The 13416-nt window shown below is 46.4% G+C and overlaps 1 protein-coding gene across 1 annotated transcript; it reads right to left on the bottom strand.

Annotated features, from left to right (window-relative positions):
- Positions 1-3748: 3748 nt before the first annotated feature.
- On the bottom strand, positions 3749-11726 carry LOC146207506 (uncharacterized). The gene is made up of 3 exons (XM_084588065.1): positions 9429-11726; positions 6345-6409; positions 3749-5074 (listed from the first exon to the last, which is right to left on the bottom strand). Exons 1-3 carry the CDS (start codon positions 11724-11726, stop codon positions 4978-4980), a joined length of 2460 nt encoding a protein of 819 aa, XP_084444191.1. The 3' UTR covers positions 3749-4977.
- Positions 11727-13416: the final 1690 nt, after the last annotated feature.

The following is a 13416-nucleotide window of genomic DNA, read 5'->3' as shown; positions in this document are numbered from 1 at the left end:
GAGACAGAAAATTTCTGGAAATTTTGATTGGCTTAAAAAGACGATTTTTCATAAAAATGGAAATTTCGGGGAAAAAATGCAATGTGTGCTTAGAATAGCATGAATTTATTCTCTAAAAAGCACGAACATCAATAGTGACTTTAGCTTTATGAGGCCATAAATGAGTGGCATGTCTAGTGGATGAGTACGCATATATTAATTGCAACAGTGTCACTCGCTTTTTGTATGTCCCTGGCATTGTCTGGGACTAACACTACTACCTTATCACTTTTATGCATTTCTGTGCATCTCATCACCAATATACACTGAAATGTGATGATTCATGCCTGTTTAGATTGACCACTAGAATAATGACTTTGGCAAAGCCATGACCAGTTCATGAGTGCCTTGTCACAAATATTAATCCATCTGTTTGTCAGAAGTATCCAACATGATTTATTTTTCAAGGTCCCATGATGATGCTTCACTGGCTTTCAGTTCAATTCGAGTAAAGTTTCACGTAGAAGATACCGATAAGCTTGGACCGAGGCAGTATTAATTTGGCTTTGTAGCTGTGGATGGTATAAAAAGATGCAACCCTTTTGATTCTTTTCTATTTCTGTAGTGGGTGTTGTTCTTACTTCTGCAAAGTGCCGATTCACTTGTTCGACTTCATGAATGAGCCGAAACAATCTCGATGCTTGGCATTCGTTTAATTTCCTTGATGTCTAGCCCAAATTTCCTGCTCGACAACAGATCCCTTGTGAAACACGCCGCATTCGGGAATCCATGCTCAGCGTTGCATTACTTGCACTCTGTTCCCTTTTTTCCACCAGTGGTCGTTTCACGCACAGAAAATGCTTCTAGACATTAAACCACGCGTGAACATTTTGCAGTGTTTACAACGATATGCCACTCTAGCAGACTGTCATGCACTATGAATACTAATTTTTTTTCTCTGTGAAAGTGCACGTGGCAAGACTATGGAGCCATATATAAGTTGAAGCTTTTTCTTGGTTTCCTTTGGAGTGGATTGAATGGCAACGCTGTTATGTGTCTCGCATAATTATTGTACAGGGTCGTCCACTTCTAGCTAGAACACGGTCACTGCTTTTAAAGCAACATTGTATCGGACGCAGGCAGATATCGATGCAAAGCGATGCAAGCACACAGAGACACTGATGTGCTGCTTCACATGGCCAGCCACTTTAGATTACTGCGTGGCCGGGTCGGATGCAATGACACCTTGAAAGCAGTGACCGTGTTCTAGCTAGAAGTGGACGAGGCTGTACATCCAAGAACCAATGTCGCCCATAAGAAAGTTTGCATTGAGGTAAAGACGTTTACATGGGCAAAGGATTTTTGGTTTTGTACTGTGTTCATTGCATGGCAGCACATTCTTCAGCCATTTTGACTTGAGCCATTAGGCACAGCATTAAATTAAGCTTATTGTGTTCAGTCTGACACATCCGTGTGGCCTGCTTTCAGCCCACTTTCGCGACTATGTCTTAACATGCGATGACATAGGTGCTTGACTGCTAAGCCCGGTAACATCTCTATACTCCTGACCTCTGCACTTCGGTAATTCTCTGTTGTGGCTGTTTGTAAATGCTCCAGATAGTCTGCAAGGTATGGTATAAATCTGCAGCATACTGACCTCTATCAAAAACCAAAACTATAAAAAAAGAAATTGGCCATACTTTATATTTTTAACACCTAGTTTCATGTGACCTAGTGCAAGAATACACTTAACCCATACTAGGGACATGTTTCTTGCAGAGACTTGTCACCTGCGACCATAGAGAGAGAATAAATTAAATTTTAATGCAAAGTTAAAACTCACAGACTGACTACTGGTGTGTGAAACACCAGGTTCAATGACAGCTTATTTCACAATTTAATGAGGCAAAGAATTTTGAGGCCAACATGCATACAATGTACATACTTGCATAGAGCGCTACTTTTAGTTTTCTTCATACTTGTTCACCAACTAGCACTCTTCCAGAGTCTGCTGCTCTGCACCCTTGATCATGCCGTACCCTCCCCTCTCCCTTGTCAGCTTTGCAACCTCCAGGTAGTTCCTGCAGCAGCCACACTATGGTTGCGCATTTCTCTGCTTTCACAATGGCATCCCACTACTGTGCAATAGCCGTTCTCCTTTTCTGCTATGGTTGCGCATTTCTCTGCTTTCACAATGCTTTCACAATGGAATCCCACTACTGTGCAGTAGCCGCTGTCCTTGTCTGCCCGTGTAGTTATCTCAGCACCTGGAAGTTAAGCTCATGGGCAGAGCATCAGTGTACTCACATTCAGAGATGCTGTCACGCCCAGAGCCATTACATGCTTCATGTAACGATTTGTTTTGGTGGTACTGGTAGTGTAGAAGCATGCGGGCTCAAGCTAAAGGGAAAGTCTTTATGGAAGAGTTTACTGTGTCATGTGGTCGTATGGTCTCTAAGCAGGTGCATGTTGACCAGGGTTCTTTTTTCCTTTTCTGTTTTCTCTTAGGTTTGGCACATGCACTACTTCTGCTCAGGTTTCGTTAGCCATGGTTGGTTTTGGGTGTCTTTGTCAGTCGGAAGTTAGCACTTGTATGTGTTCTCCCCTTTGTCCGTCGTCCTGTTTATGAGCTCTCTTACATTACGGTGAGTGTTATAGCTATGAATGTCACCTGGCGCTCTGTCTCTGTGGTGTTCGTAGTTCTGAGAGTCGCTGCTTGGGTAGTGCCAATATACTCTGGAAGGTCGCTGTGTCATGTCGAGTATTTTGTGGGTGCGGCACTGCATATGTAAATAGGATGTTTTTTGTTACATGTCTTGTGACGTGAGGCAAGTGAGCTTTCCTGCTGCATATTTGTAGTTGCCTGGGTTTATATTTCAGTGAGTGGTTTTAGCTGTAGGTTGCTTAGGTGCTGAGGGCCATTTGCTTGGGGGTGTAGGCATTTCGCAAGTTGGAGCAAATGTGATCCAGTCACTTACAGCACAACACTTGCTGACGTCGCTATGTCTAGTCTGCTTGGCATCAAAGCCGGAAAAGATGGTGCTTTAATTAGCGTTGTCTAAATGGGAGGCATATTTATGTTGCTAGTACATTAATGAATCATCTGCCATCAAAATCAAGTTGTTGGTTTTTGCAATGCCTTGCAAGGACCACCGTTAGCCTTTAATTTGATTTCTCTGCATGACATGATGTATTAAAGGCCATTTTCTCCACGGGACAGCGGTTTTGCATGCAAAATGAGCATAGTTGCTAGTGGGTGACTTGACCCCGCATGTTAAAGAGATCTTGGGAATGTCATTAGGATAAGTGCCATTTGCAAGGGAGCAGCACAGCATTTCATGTATTGAATTTTTCAGTAAGTTATGTTTGATAAAACTGAGTAAGAGCACTGTACAAGTGCATGGAAGTTCTTTTTTTTTTATAGCGTTTAATACCTCAAAGCTACATCGGATATTAGAGACACTATAGGGGAGAGTTCAGAAAATTTTGGACTCTTGGGGGTTTTTTGAATGTGCACTGATATTGCGCAGTATACACGAGTACCTCACTTTCGCCTCCATTCAAATGTGGCCGCCGTGGCCGGAATCGCATTCGTGTCCTCAGGATCACTAGTCAAGCACCCTAATCACTGAGCCACCATGGTGGGTCATTTGCATGAAAGTTTCAGGGGATTTTCGGACCGTTTAACATAAACAGCTATTCGATTTATCCAGAATAAACTGTATTTGGCTATGCCTAATTGATGTAACACACTCACATAGTGCAGTGCAACAACAAATTTTATTTTATAGGCATAAGCTTGGGTGAAGACATGACTAAGCGAGCATAAAAAATAAGAAAGCATTTGTAAGTGGTCGGCAGTGCCGAATAGGCATCACACGTGAAAACTTTGTCGATGTTTTCATATTTGCAAAATCATTCATGTTTAATGGCTGTATCATAAATGGTGCCCTCACCATGTGGTTTCTGCTACCTCTCACAGGTTACATTTCATAGTGGGAAGACATTCTTTAACGAAAGCCGACATAAAAATGGTCACTGGAACTCTTTGTAAGAAGCCGTTTATATTACAATATGTAATTAAAATCGCCTTAATCTGCTACATTTGTTTTCTGTTGCCTTACAGGCAGGATGATTGCAAGTCATATGCCTTTTGCTTCTAGAAAGCAAGCATGACTGTGCAAGTTGTGGTCCCTGAACCATGCCTGTTTGTAATCTGGAAAATATTCCAGTCGTCACTATGCAAAACCAACATGAACACATTTTTTTAGGAAAGCGCACAGTGGCTGCATAGTATTTTGCTGTTTCTTATCAGCATGGAGGGAAGTACAAAAGCTGCTTCACTTCCTGCAGACACCTTGATTGACAGTTTTCTTTGTTTTAAGGACACATGAAAATATAAAAGCAGAGTGCCAAGTGCAGCATGTACACGTTTACAAAGAAGGGTGTTTTGATTGATGTAAAAAAAAAGCAGTTTGGCTTGATGGAAAAGCTGGGAGATAGCTGCATACCTCCTGGGGAACTCTGTTCTATAGCACATGCTCATAACCTGATGTGAATTTTTAGCAATCTGTGTCTTGAAAATAGAATGTTGAATGGCCTTTTGTCTGTTTTTAGCACAATGTACACCTTATAGCAACAAATGTTGCTGTTGAAAAAAGAGTAAGCAGGTCTGTGGTCTTGGAATATCACAGTGATGAAATATATCGCTCTCGCTTGGTATTAAAAAGAACAGCATCATGCATTGTCTAATTGTTGTGTTGTACAAACATTATTCGATAGGCTTTTGCAGATGCCAGCCTTATAGGTTGTTGGAATATGCGCAGCTAAACAGCCTATACATCGAAAAATCTGGTTGTTTCGCATTTCGTTTCATCTTCAATGTCATATCGCGCCTTGCACACGGCATTGCCGACCACAAATGTATTTGGGAAAAGCGGAGGTGCGTGAAAGAAAGTGGGAACGTTTGGCGAGGAAGTTTGCGCTCCGAGTCCGGGCTCAGTCCATGATCTTCCTCGATGGCGACATGGCCATCCAGGCAACCATGCCAACGGTCAGCACTGTCCGCAACAGGCCGCTGTCAGTTCTGAAATTGCTGAATCAGAAACGCTGGCATGAGGCGCTGAAGTAATAAAAAAGATTGAGAATAGCGCGGTCTGCCACCATGATTCGATTCCTTGAGCTGCCTATTCGCGCATGTTCAGAGGGCCCAGGATTGGGAAGCATGCAAGGGTGCAGAGAGGCCCCCCGCGGAAGAGAGTCGCTGCCGGACGGTGCTATACTAAACTTATTACTGAAATGTCACTCCTATCTCTGTAGTCTTCGTATGTTGCCTTAACAATCCTAGCCATTCCGCTATGCTGTGTGGAAAGAAATCATTACTCATCCACCCAAGTGCAGCTAGAGGAACACTGGGTGGAGGAAGCCACAGCTGGTAATACGTCGCACAAATACACTGGAGGTTAGGGTCTCCACTCTCAGAGTGCACTACATGGCTACTTGATACATTTTTCATTCACAGCGAAAAACTTTTATACCCTCACTTCATGCGTTACCAGTTAGGGGGCAGCAGCAACGCCATCCCATCATCTATAGTGCCTAGAATACATCATCTCTCGGGGACACGCGGTTGCCATGGTAATAGGCGAAGCGCCCTGGAGGTAGGGGAGAGGGGGAAGGCGGCCGCATTGGTTGAGCGATGTAGAGAGGAGGTGAAAGCATGTGTCACGGCCGGACTGAAGGCAGTGGCGCATGCTCACTGAACTCGCTCATTATTCGGGTGCCTTTTGCGTTTTAACACCGCCGCGCCACCGCCTCTGTGAGGACATGGCCGTGCAATGACTGATCGTTGACGTGTGTGATGTCACGAGGCCATATGATATGACGGATTTTGTGAGCGCTGCCAACTCGGTCGGAATCCAGCCAGCCAAGACCCTTGGAGACATATTCATACAGCTCGGTTCAAGCGGTGCTTTTACCTATTACGGGTGGTGGTCCTTTAAGTAATGCAGTATCATAGACTATGCTTATGAGTATGTGTCAGATAATGGAAGCATAAATTAAACTATTACTGATTAATCGACTAATGAACTGCATGTACGTGAACGAGGATTCGCTAGGGGAACCGGCAACCGAGCTGCCGCATTGAATAGCGGATCTCAAGTGTCCCAACTTCTTTTTTTGTTCTGGCCCTACACTCTGCGTCGTTATGCTGTACAAACATTTTGAACTGCATATGCCTCGTTTTATTCATTCTTTATAACCGTGTCTATGGTTCAAAAGGCTATTTGTTGTGCGAGATTTATTGGGGGAAAAAAGAAAAACTTGAGGCCAGTGTTTGACCCGCGAGAGACCTCATGGCTTACCTTGGTGTAAATTCATCCCAAAATAGCGGGCTCTTCTGATTCTTTGCGTAATGGCTTCTCTCCTCCTGAAATATAGAACACAAGTGCTAGTTACGCGCTTCTGCTGCCATTGCGGCTTTCAAAGCAATTTAAAAGCACAAATGAAAACATTTCAGGAAGGGAGATAGGATAAATGCATTTTCGCGATTTTCATTGCATTAATTTTCTCGTTTTTGTCACTTCACCCACAATATATTTGTTAGTTTGGGCTGCATAAAATAAATTGCCTGCCCGCACCGTCTTGCGACATAACGGGCTCAGCCACAATATAGTCGATCCCGGGTATATTGAAACCGGATATATCGAATTATTGTCTATATCGAACTCTCAATGTCCCTGCAAAGCGACAGCCACGCCTCTGGTGGCGAGTTGATAAGTACATCAGGGAGCGGAGCCGGCCGCGTTTGCTGTGTTTCGATGCAGTGTTTCGATGACGTGTTTCTATGCAGTCGTCGCGTCATGATTTAGTTTGGCCACGGCGTTTGCATAGTTGCTTAAACGGCATCCGCTGCCAGTATGCTGTGACACAAACTGCGGGGCATCTCTAAGAATAATTTTTCCTTGGGTAAATGTTCGAAAGTTATAAAAAAACGCGCTGGAGATTGTATTTACTTGTCCCAGCTCAGCAAGCAATACGACCGAGAGAGTACTGTTTGAGTTCACTCCGCGTTAACAAGTCGCTTAATCACTTGGAGGAATATCGGCGCGTCATCGTGAATTATCTGCCGATCGCTATCATTCGATTTTAGGCAAAGTAAACAAAATATCCTAGTTACTGTAAACCTGTAATAGTTCATTTATTTAGTGAACTGCTGCGTATTTTTTAGTGGCACTTAATTTTTCAAGTCATTCTATAGGTCCCGAGTGCAAAGTAACGGATATGATGAGCGTCAGGCACGAAATTTAATGAATTAAACACGGTACTCCAAGCGCGTGGTACATGCATTCAATGGCTATAAGCGGTGCTTGTTAAGAGCAGCGTGTCTAAATATTTTGTCATTTTACCTAAGTGCTTAAGCTTTACGAAGCATAGAATTTACCAAAGGTTGTAAGCACTCGCTTTATCGCATTTCACCCATTTCCATCTGTACACGCTGTGAAACGTGTCATCGTCACGAACCAATCATCGTCACGGCTAATCCCGTTGGGGATGCTTTAAAGATGGGGGCGCTTGATTAAGCATCGCCTATTAAGATCACAACCCTATTCGGACCCCATTTGCGTCACGAATTCAGATAGGTCTACATTTATTCAGCTAGATCCAGCGAGCCACCGTACCTCGATCTGTGTGCGATCATGAAAGTCTTGGGTTCCACCTCCACCCCCACTGAATGTTGACTCACTTTATTTCCGCTCAATTGTCTTCATTTTGTTATGGAACTTCCGTGATAAACGTAGCGGCAATTTGAACATTTCAAACTGTCCCTGAATTTTCCATCGGGAGATTCACGGCCAACGACGAAGACGCCGGATTTTTAGCGACACCTTACCGACATCATATTAAAGTCTTGTAAATTAGGCAGATGAAGCGGCACGGTGTAATGGCGCGTGGCGCAGAATATGTCATATATTGGGTCGAGGTGCGTTGCCATCAGCACATATGAGAAGAGCTTGCAAAGCAAAAGCAAGATAAGTGAAAAGGAAAAAGAAAACAGCGAATATCCCGTTAAAGTAATTGATGAGTCGATGCAGTATACTCACAATAAAGCGAGGCTCATCATTGCAACTGGTCATTTAGCGTTCGTTTGTAAGAGGCGCCTGGCTCGTGTACGCATTAGTTTCTCCCAGATGGCTGCAGCGTCATCAATGTTTTCGCTTCTACACAAAGGGGTAGCTTAATTTTATGATTCAAGCCGCCTTTGAAAAAATCGGAAGTAGCTGAAAAAACAAACAAAAATCGCCGCCTTGAACGACGCATGAGTAGCGTCAACTCGTATACCGGAAAGAGTTTTGAAAACGACCGCTTGGCGGCTTTCAGTGGCGCCCTTGTTCGTGTTTGTCGAACTGCATATCGAACTGCGCGCCTTGCTTCTGTAAGCTGCCTCTCTCCTAACGGCGCCCCCACGATCGTTTTTCATAGGCTAAGCTGGGTCGGCTGCGCAGCATTGGGAACCGGTACGCTGACGCTCTAAAATCGCTTGTCGATGGACGTCGAGTTGCTTGAAAGAAGCCCCGTGACCGTGACCGCCTTCCTGGCACGTTGCGGCCCTTGTCCGGGTAGGACCTTCGCCCCAAGGCAAAAAACTCTCCCCCCCCCCCCCCCCATCTTGGAGGGGGTCTTGCCGGGGGCGTCGGATGAATGATGATAGGCTGATGGATTATGTGTGATCCTGGGACGCGGCACTTTCGGGTGCCAAGTCCCCTTCCTATCTGACAACGGCAAGTGGAGTGGCCTTCGGTTTGCATGCTTAATTTAAACGTGACACTACTGCCATGCGGGGAAGCTGGCGTTGGGTGCACAAGTTACTACGCGGTGAAGCCAGCCCTGCTGACCAAAGGCTTGCGGCGGCTCTCGCGTGGCCTCTTTCGCGGGTGAAGAAGACGGAGAAAACAGTTGCGCCTTATTTGAACTTAGTTGTTTATAATGTACGTCCCAGTGATAAAATTAAACCTCTCGTGATCAGAAGTGGCTTTTCCAAAGACACCGTCCGCAGCTTCTTTTATGAACCTCAACCCCAACGGTACGTTTCAGCCGTGCCGCTTGATGCAACTGCAAGGTGTGAAAAGCGCGTGCTCCGATGCAGTCATGTGCCTACCAAATATTTGGACGATGCGCTCGCGTTCACGGAGCGACATATAGACGTCTGGCGCGTGCGTCTACTTCGCCAGTGGGCCGCCACTACTCTGGCGGGCGGCCATCGCTGCAGGAGACGTGTCGCTAACGTGCGTACACCCCATTCACACTTAGGAGCTCATATATGTAGGCATGTTTTATATGTCGAACATTTTGAGATCACTTTCTGGTTAGATATATCCGGTATCGACTGTACTCCAAAAGAAGAAACTTATGTGGTTAAGGAAATGTAATGAACACAATGTACAAACCTGTTTTTGATCCAAGTCTTCTCCTGATGGAGCCTTCGGGATCTCAACCCTGAATAAAGATAAATCTGTTTTAGAGAGCTGCTTGATGGATATGTAACGATGGTCGTTTGATGCGATGTCTTCAAGGTCACTCCTGTCACGTTGCCTCCTTTCCAACGGGTGCCGTTCGTTTCTGACTTCAGACAACCGTGTGTCTTCTGGGTTTCGGCGATAAACCGCGTCCTCAGTGTCTCTACTCGACCTGGTTCTGTCCAGCCTGGCACCATCTCTGTTCATTCGAGAAGTGTGCGATTCTCCGTAAGTGATCTGTGGACTGACGCTTACTGCGTTTTCTCTCTCCCTGTATATTCGACGCCCGTCACCGGACATTCTGATGTCCGCAACTGTCCTATCACGAAAATCGTTTGAGCGGAAATATTGGTAGCGAGTCTCACCGCAGCGTTCTCGGCGGCTGTCGGTGCGCTGGGAAGACATGAATAAATATCGCCGTGAATCTCTGTCTCGCTCAGTGGAACCCTGCTCGTCAACAAGGTGTCTTTCACGTGGACTTGTAGTCCTTGCGTGCGAGTCTTCAAGTCCAGACAACCGGTGTCGGTGTTCAGCCGTCTGCGACAAGGCCACGGTACGTGTTTGTCGCCTGGCACTGTATACTTGAATTGATGTCTCCCTGGTGTCCTGTCCGTCAAGTATCTTGCGGCTGACGCCAACTCGTGCTCTCAGCACGCTGATGCTTCGTGCATCATTGTGGCGTGCCGACTGAGGCAGGCTTCTTTTCTGAACAAATTCGTCACGCTCGCTTCTCCGCTCGTCGTTTCTGCTATCACGTGCTCCGGAATCACGCTCATGTTGCCTCTCGCTCCTGCTTTCCTTGTCCTCTTGAAACCGCGTGCGCCCAAGCGAAGTCAGGTACCCATCCTCTCTTTCTGCGTGCCGCTTGTCTAACACGTTCTCCAATGTCCGTCCGATCAAAGAAAGATCATTCGTAGTGCGCCTTCTGTCGATAGAACCCGTGGCGTATCGCTCGCCTTCACGTCTGCTTTCGCGATTCCTGCTGCTTTGGGGTGAAGTACGAATATATCCCCTCCTTGCCTCTACGCGCCTGCTGTACCTTAAGTCGCTCCTCACCTCTTTGTCATTCTCGTTTCTTACGGTCGAAACCTTCATGACTTGCTTGCTGCCGTCACCGGAAGGCCCAGAAGATGCTCTTGCTTCATCTCCTTTGTTGAAGGCCATCCTCGTCAGCCTCTCTCTCCTTTCAACGCTTTCTAATTGGAGCATTCCGTTGCTTCGCTGTTCACGCGTTTGCAGACGCACGGTGTCTTTCGCGCTCCTTACGGTCGCTACATTCGACCTGATAGACAATTTCTTCGCTAAACCAGTCATATTTTTCAAGTGGTTAATGGCCAGGTGGCTTTGATGCATGGCGTCTCGAAAGCAGCTGCCTTTTCCGACCACCCGACGTCCTGCAAAGCTAGAACGCATTGCATCCGGCCTTGACAAGCGATTATTTTCGATACGACGTTCGAGGCGTCGTGCATTGTCCCTCGCGTCTATCCCCCGGCTACTTTCGTCGAATCTTGAGAGCCGCACAGACCTCGAACTCCATCGGTCGTTCTCACTTCGATAGCTGGCAGTGTGGTCTGTCTGCCGCTCGAGAATGTCAGATCTTTCATCATTGTAGCGCCTCTTCCGACTGGGAGCCATCCTATCGCGGCTATCTGACCTTACTGTTCGTCTCGAATCTTCCTTCACCCACGCTGGTGCATCAGCTGTGCTCAGCCGTTCGTTACCAACCCCTTCGTGGGTTTCTTCCAGCCTCCTGTCCCTGGACTCGCGCAGTTGTTTTCGCAAATCTAGCGCGCGGAACTCAAAGCGAATGTCGTTTTGAGTGTGTCTAACATCCGCCCTACCGCTGCCGAGACTTTCTTGTCTGCTAAGTCGATCAGGGCTGGACACAACGCGGCGGACGCTTCGCTCAGTTTTTTCAAAGCTTCTGGTGTTGCCCGTGCGCATCCGAAGGTACGAATCTTCGGAGCGTTCTGTGGGAAACCTACCGGTTCGATCGGTCCCTATGTTGAGCACGGAAAAGCCGACCGACCGTTTGTCTGGTTCGTTGTCACTGAGTTGTGGTACGTGGTGGCGGCCTCGTTGGAGTGCCTTGAAGTCCTCCCGCCGCCTCACGTCTCCGGCTGTGGGACTGAAGCCCGTCCAGTGCTGATCGAGGAGCACCCGGTCGTCCAGGTACGCTTGGCAGGGAATGGCGATCGCCACGAGAATGAACCACACCGGCGTCAGCATTCAGGACTAGGCTTCGTCTGCAACGACCACGGTGAAAGAAAAAAAAAAATCGGTGAAGATTGGGTGGCAAAAGAGTGCTTCAAAGTTTTATTTAAACATACAAACAAATATCGGCTAAATATAGCTTAGTTAAAAAGGTTCTGCGAAAGCCGTTACTGGTCCCGAATATCGCGAAGGCGACGGCTGCTTAGCACTGACGTTGCGTTACGATGAAGGTGAAATGCGATAGGCGCTCGTGTGCTGTGCGATATCAGCGCATTTTAAAGAAACCCCAAGTGGTCGAAATTACTCCGGAGGCCTCCACTAAGGCATGCCTCATAGCCTGCCTCGCTTTAGGACATTGTAACGCCGTAAAACCAAAAACTTCACTCTCGCCACTGCACAAATTTCGTCAGAGTGGCTGCAGTTATGAGAACTGTCCTATCGCTGGAGCCGCTTTCGCCGCGGTACCTCAGGAGTGGCGGTGCTCTCAGGTAGTCTTCCTTATCTCTGGCTTTCTATGCTGCTACGCCGCAATTGAAGACTCAGTTCATACTGTGGGTCTCTCTTTGATTAAAATCGCTTAATTCGAACCCTCTGTTTATTCGATCTAACGCTTCACGTCAGAACAACAGACTGTTAATTGGTCGAGCTGATATTTGTTGTTAGAGAATGGCTACGCAATGACGTAACGAATGCGCGATCAGGTTTTGCGCGAAAGGAAGGAAGGCAGGAATATTTTTTTTTAAAACTTTGCGGGCTTTAATTTTAGCAGGGCAAAATCCGCTGCTCTAAGGCTACCTCGTCGAAAATACCTACGTCAGGCCATTTACCTGGCGTTTGAAAACTTTCGTATTCACCCTTGAACGTTTAATGCGATATTTTAAAAGTAATCAGTCAACGTTCCTTTCCATTGGCTTTAAAGCTGTGCCATATTGGCAGTTTTATTTGATTTTTTCTGTACGTTGCATGGATAAGGGTATGTATTGAAAGCCGAGGCCGTTTTTTGCAATGGTCATGTGGAAACGACCACTGCATTGCACAGCCTAGTAAACGAAATCGCGACAAGAACTACTTAGCTGCTTCCTTCTCACTTGTTGTGCCTGCATAAAGCTGTTTCATGACTGGCGGACGCGCCAAAGTTGCTCTTTTGCTTTGGGCTAAGCCGTGCTGATCAGCTCTGGATTACTTTTGACCATCTGGCGATCATATACTTGTACCGAAGTGTCAGCAAACAGGCGTTCTAGCGTTCCGTCTCTATCGAATTGCTGCAAGGACTGGAACTCCGACCTCATGATGAGTATAAGCCGGGCGTAATTAGGCAGCTGCATTACCCGGGAGGGTTTACTGATTTTGACGTGTTCATAACGATTTGGAGGCATAAATGCTTGCATCCAGTTGCAGTACAATTCCACCAGTAGCGTTACCGATAGACTCCTGCGATGCCTTGCCTAACGCAACAAAGTCGCTGCCCTAGCGAATTTTCGCAGGATTGCCAAGAGCAGCTCCGAGAGATACGCAATGTTTTCAGTCTGTAGGACAGTCATATAATATTGCAGTGAAACACCCAGTTCGGAGCGCATTTCGATCGCATTGTGCACGAGCCGAATATTACCAGGCATGCAGAGTTGTGTGTATGAAACTATGTCGAGCCCGAGATATCGTTCGGCGCATATTTCTCCAATGGCTCATTGCCAAAATTATAAACCAG

The sequence above is a fragment of the Amblyomma maculatum genome, chromosome 1 (genome assembly GCF_055883805.1).
Source record: "Amblyomma maculatum isolate TAMU_Amacu chromosome 1, ASM5588380v1, whole genome shotgun sequence".
Classification (NCBI taxonomy): domain Eukaryota; kingdom Metazoa; phylum Arthropoda; class Arachnida; order Ixodida; family Ixodidae; genus Amblyomma; species Amblyomma maculatum.
The sequence above is the reverse complement of the archived record's forward strand: the minus strand, read 5'-3'. Positions and strand labels throughout refer to the sequence as shown.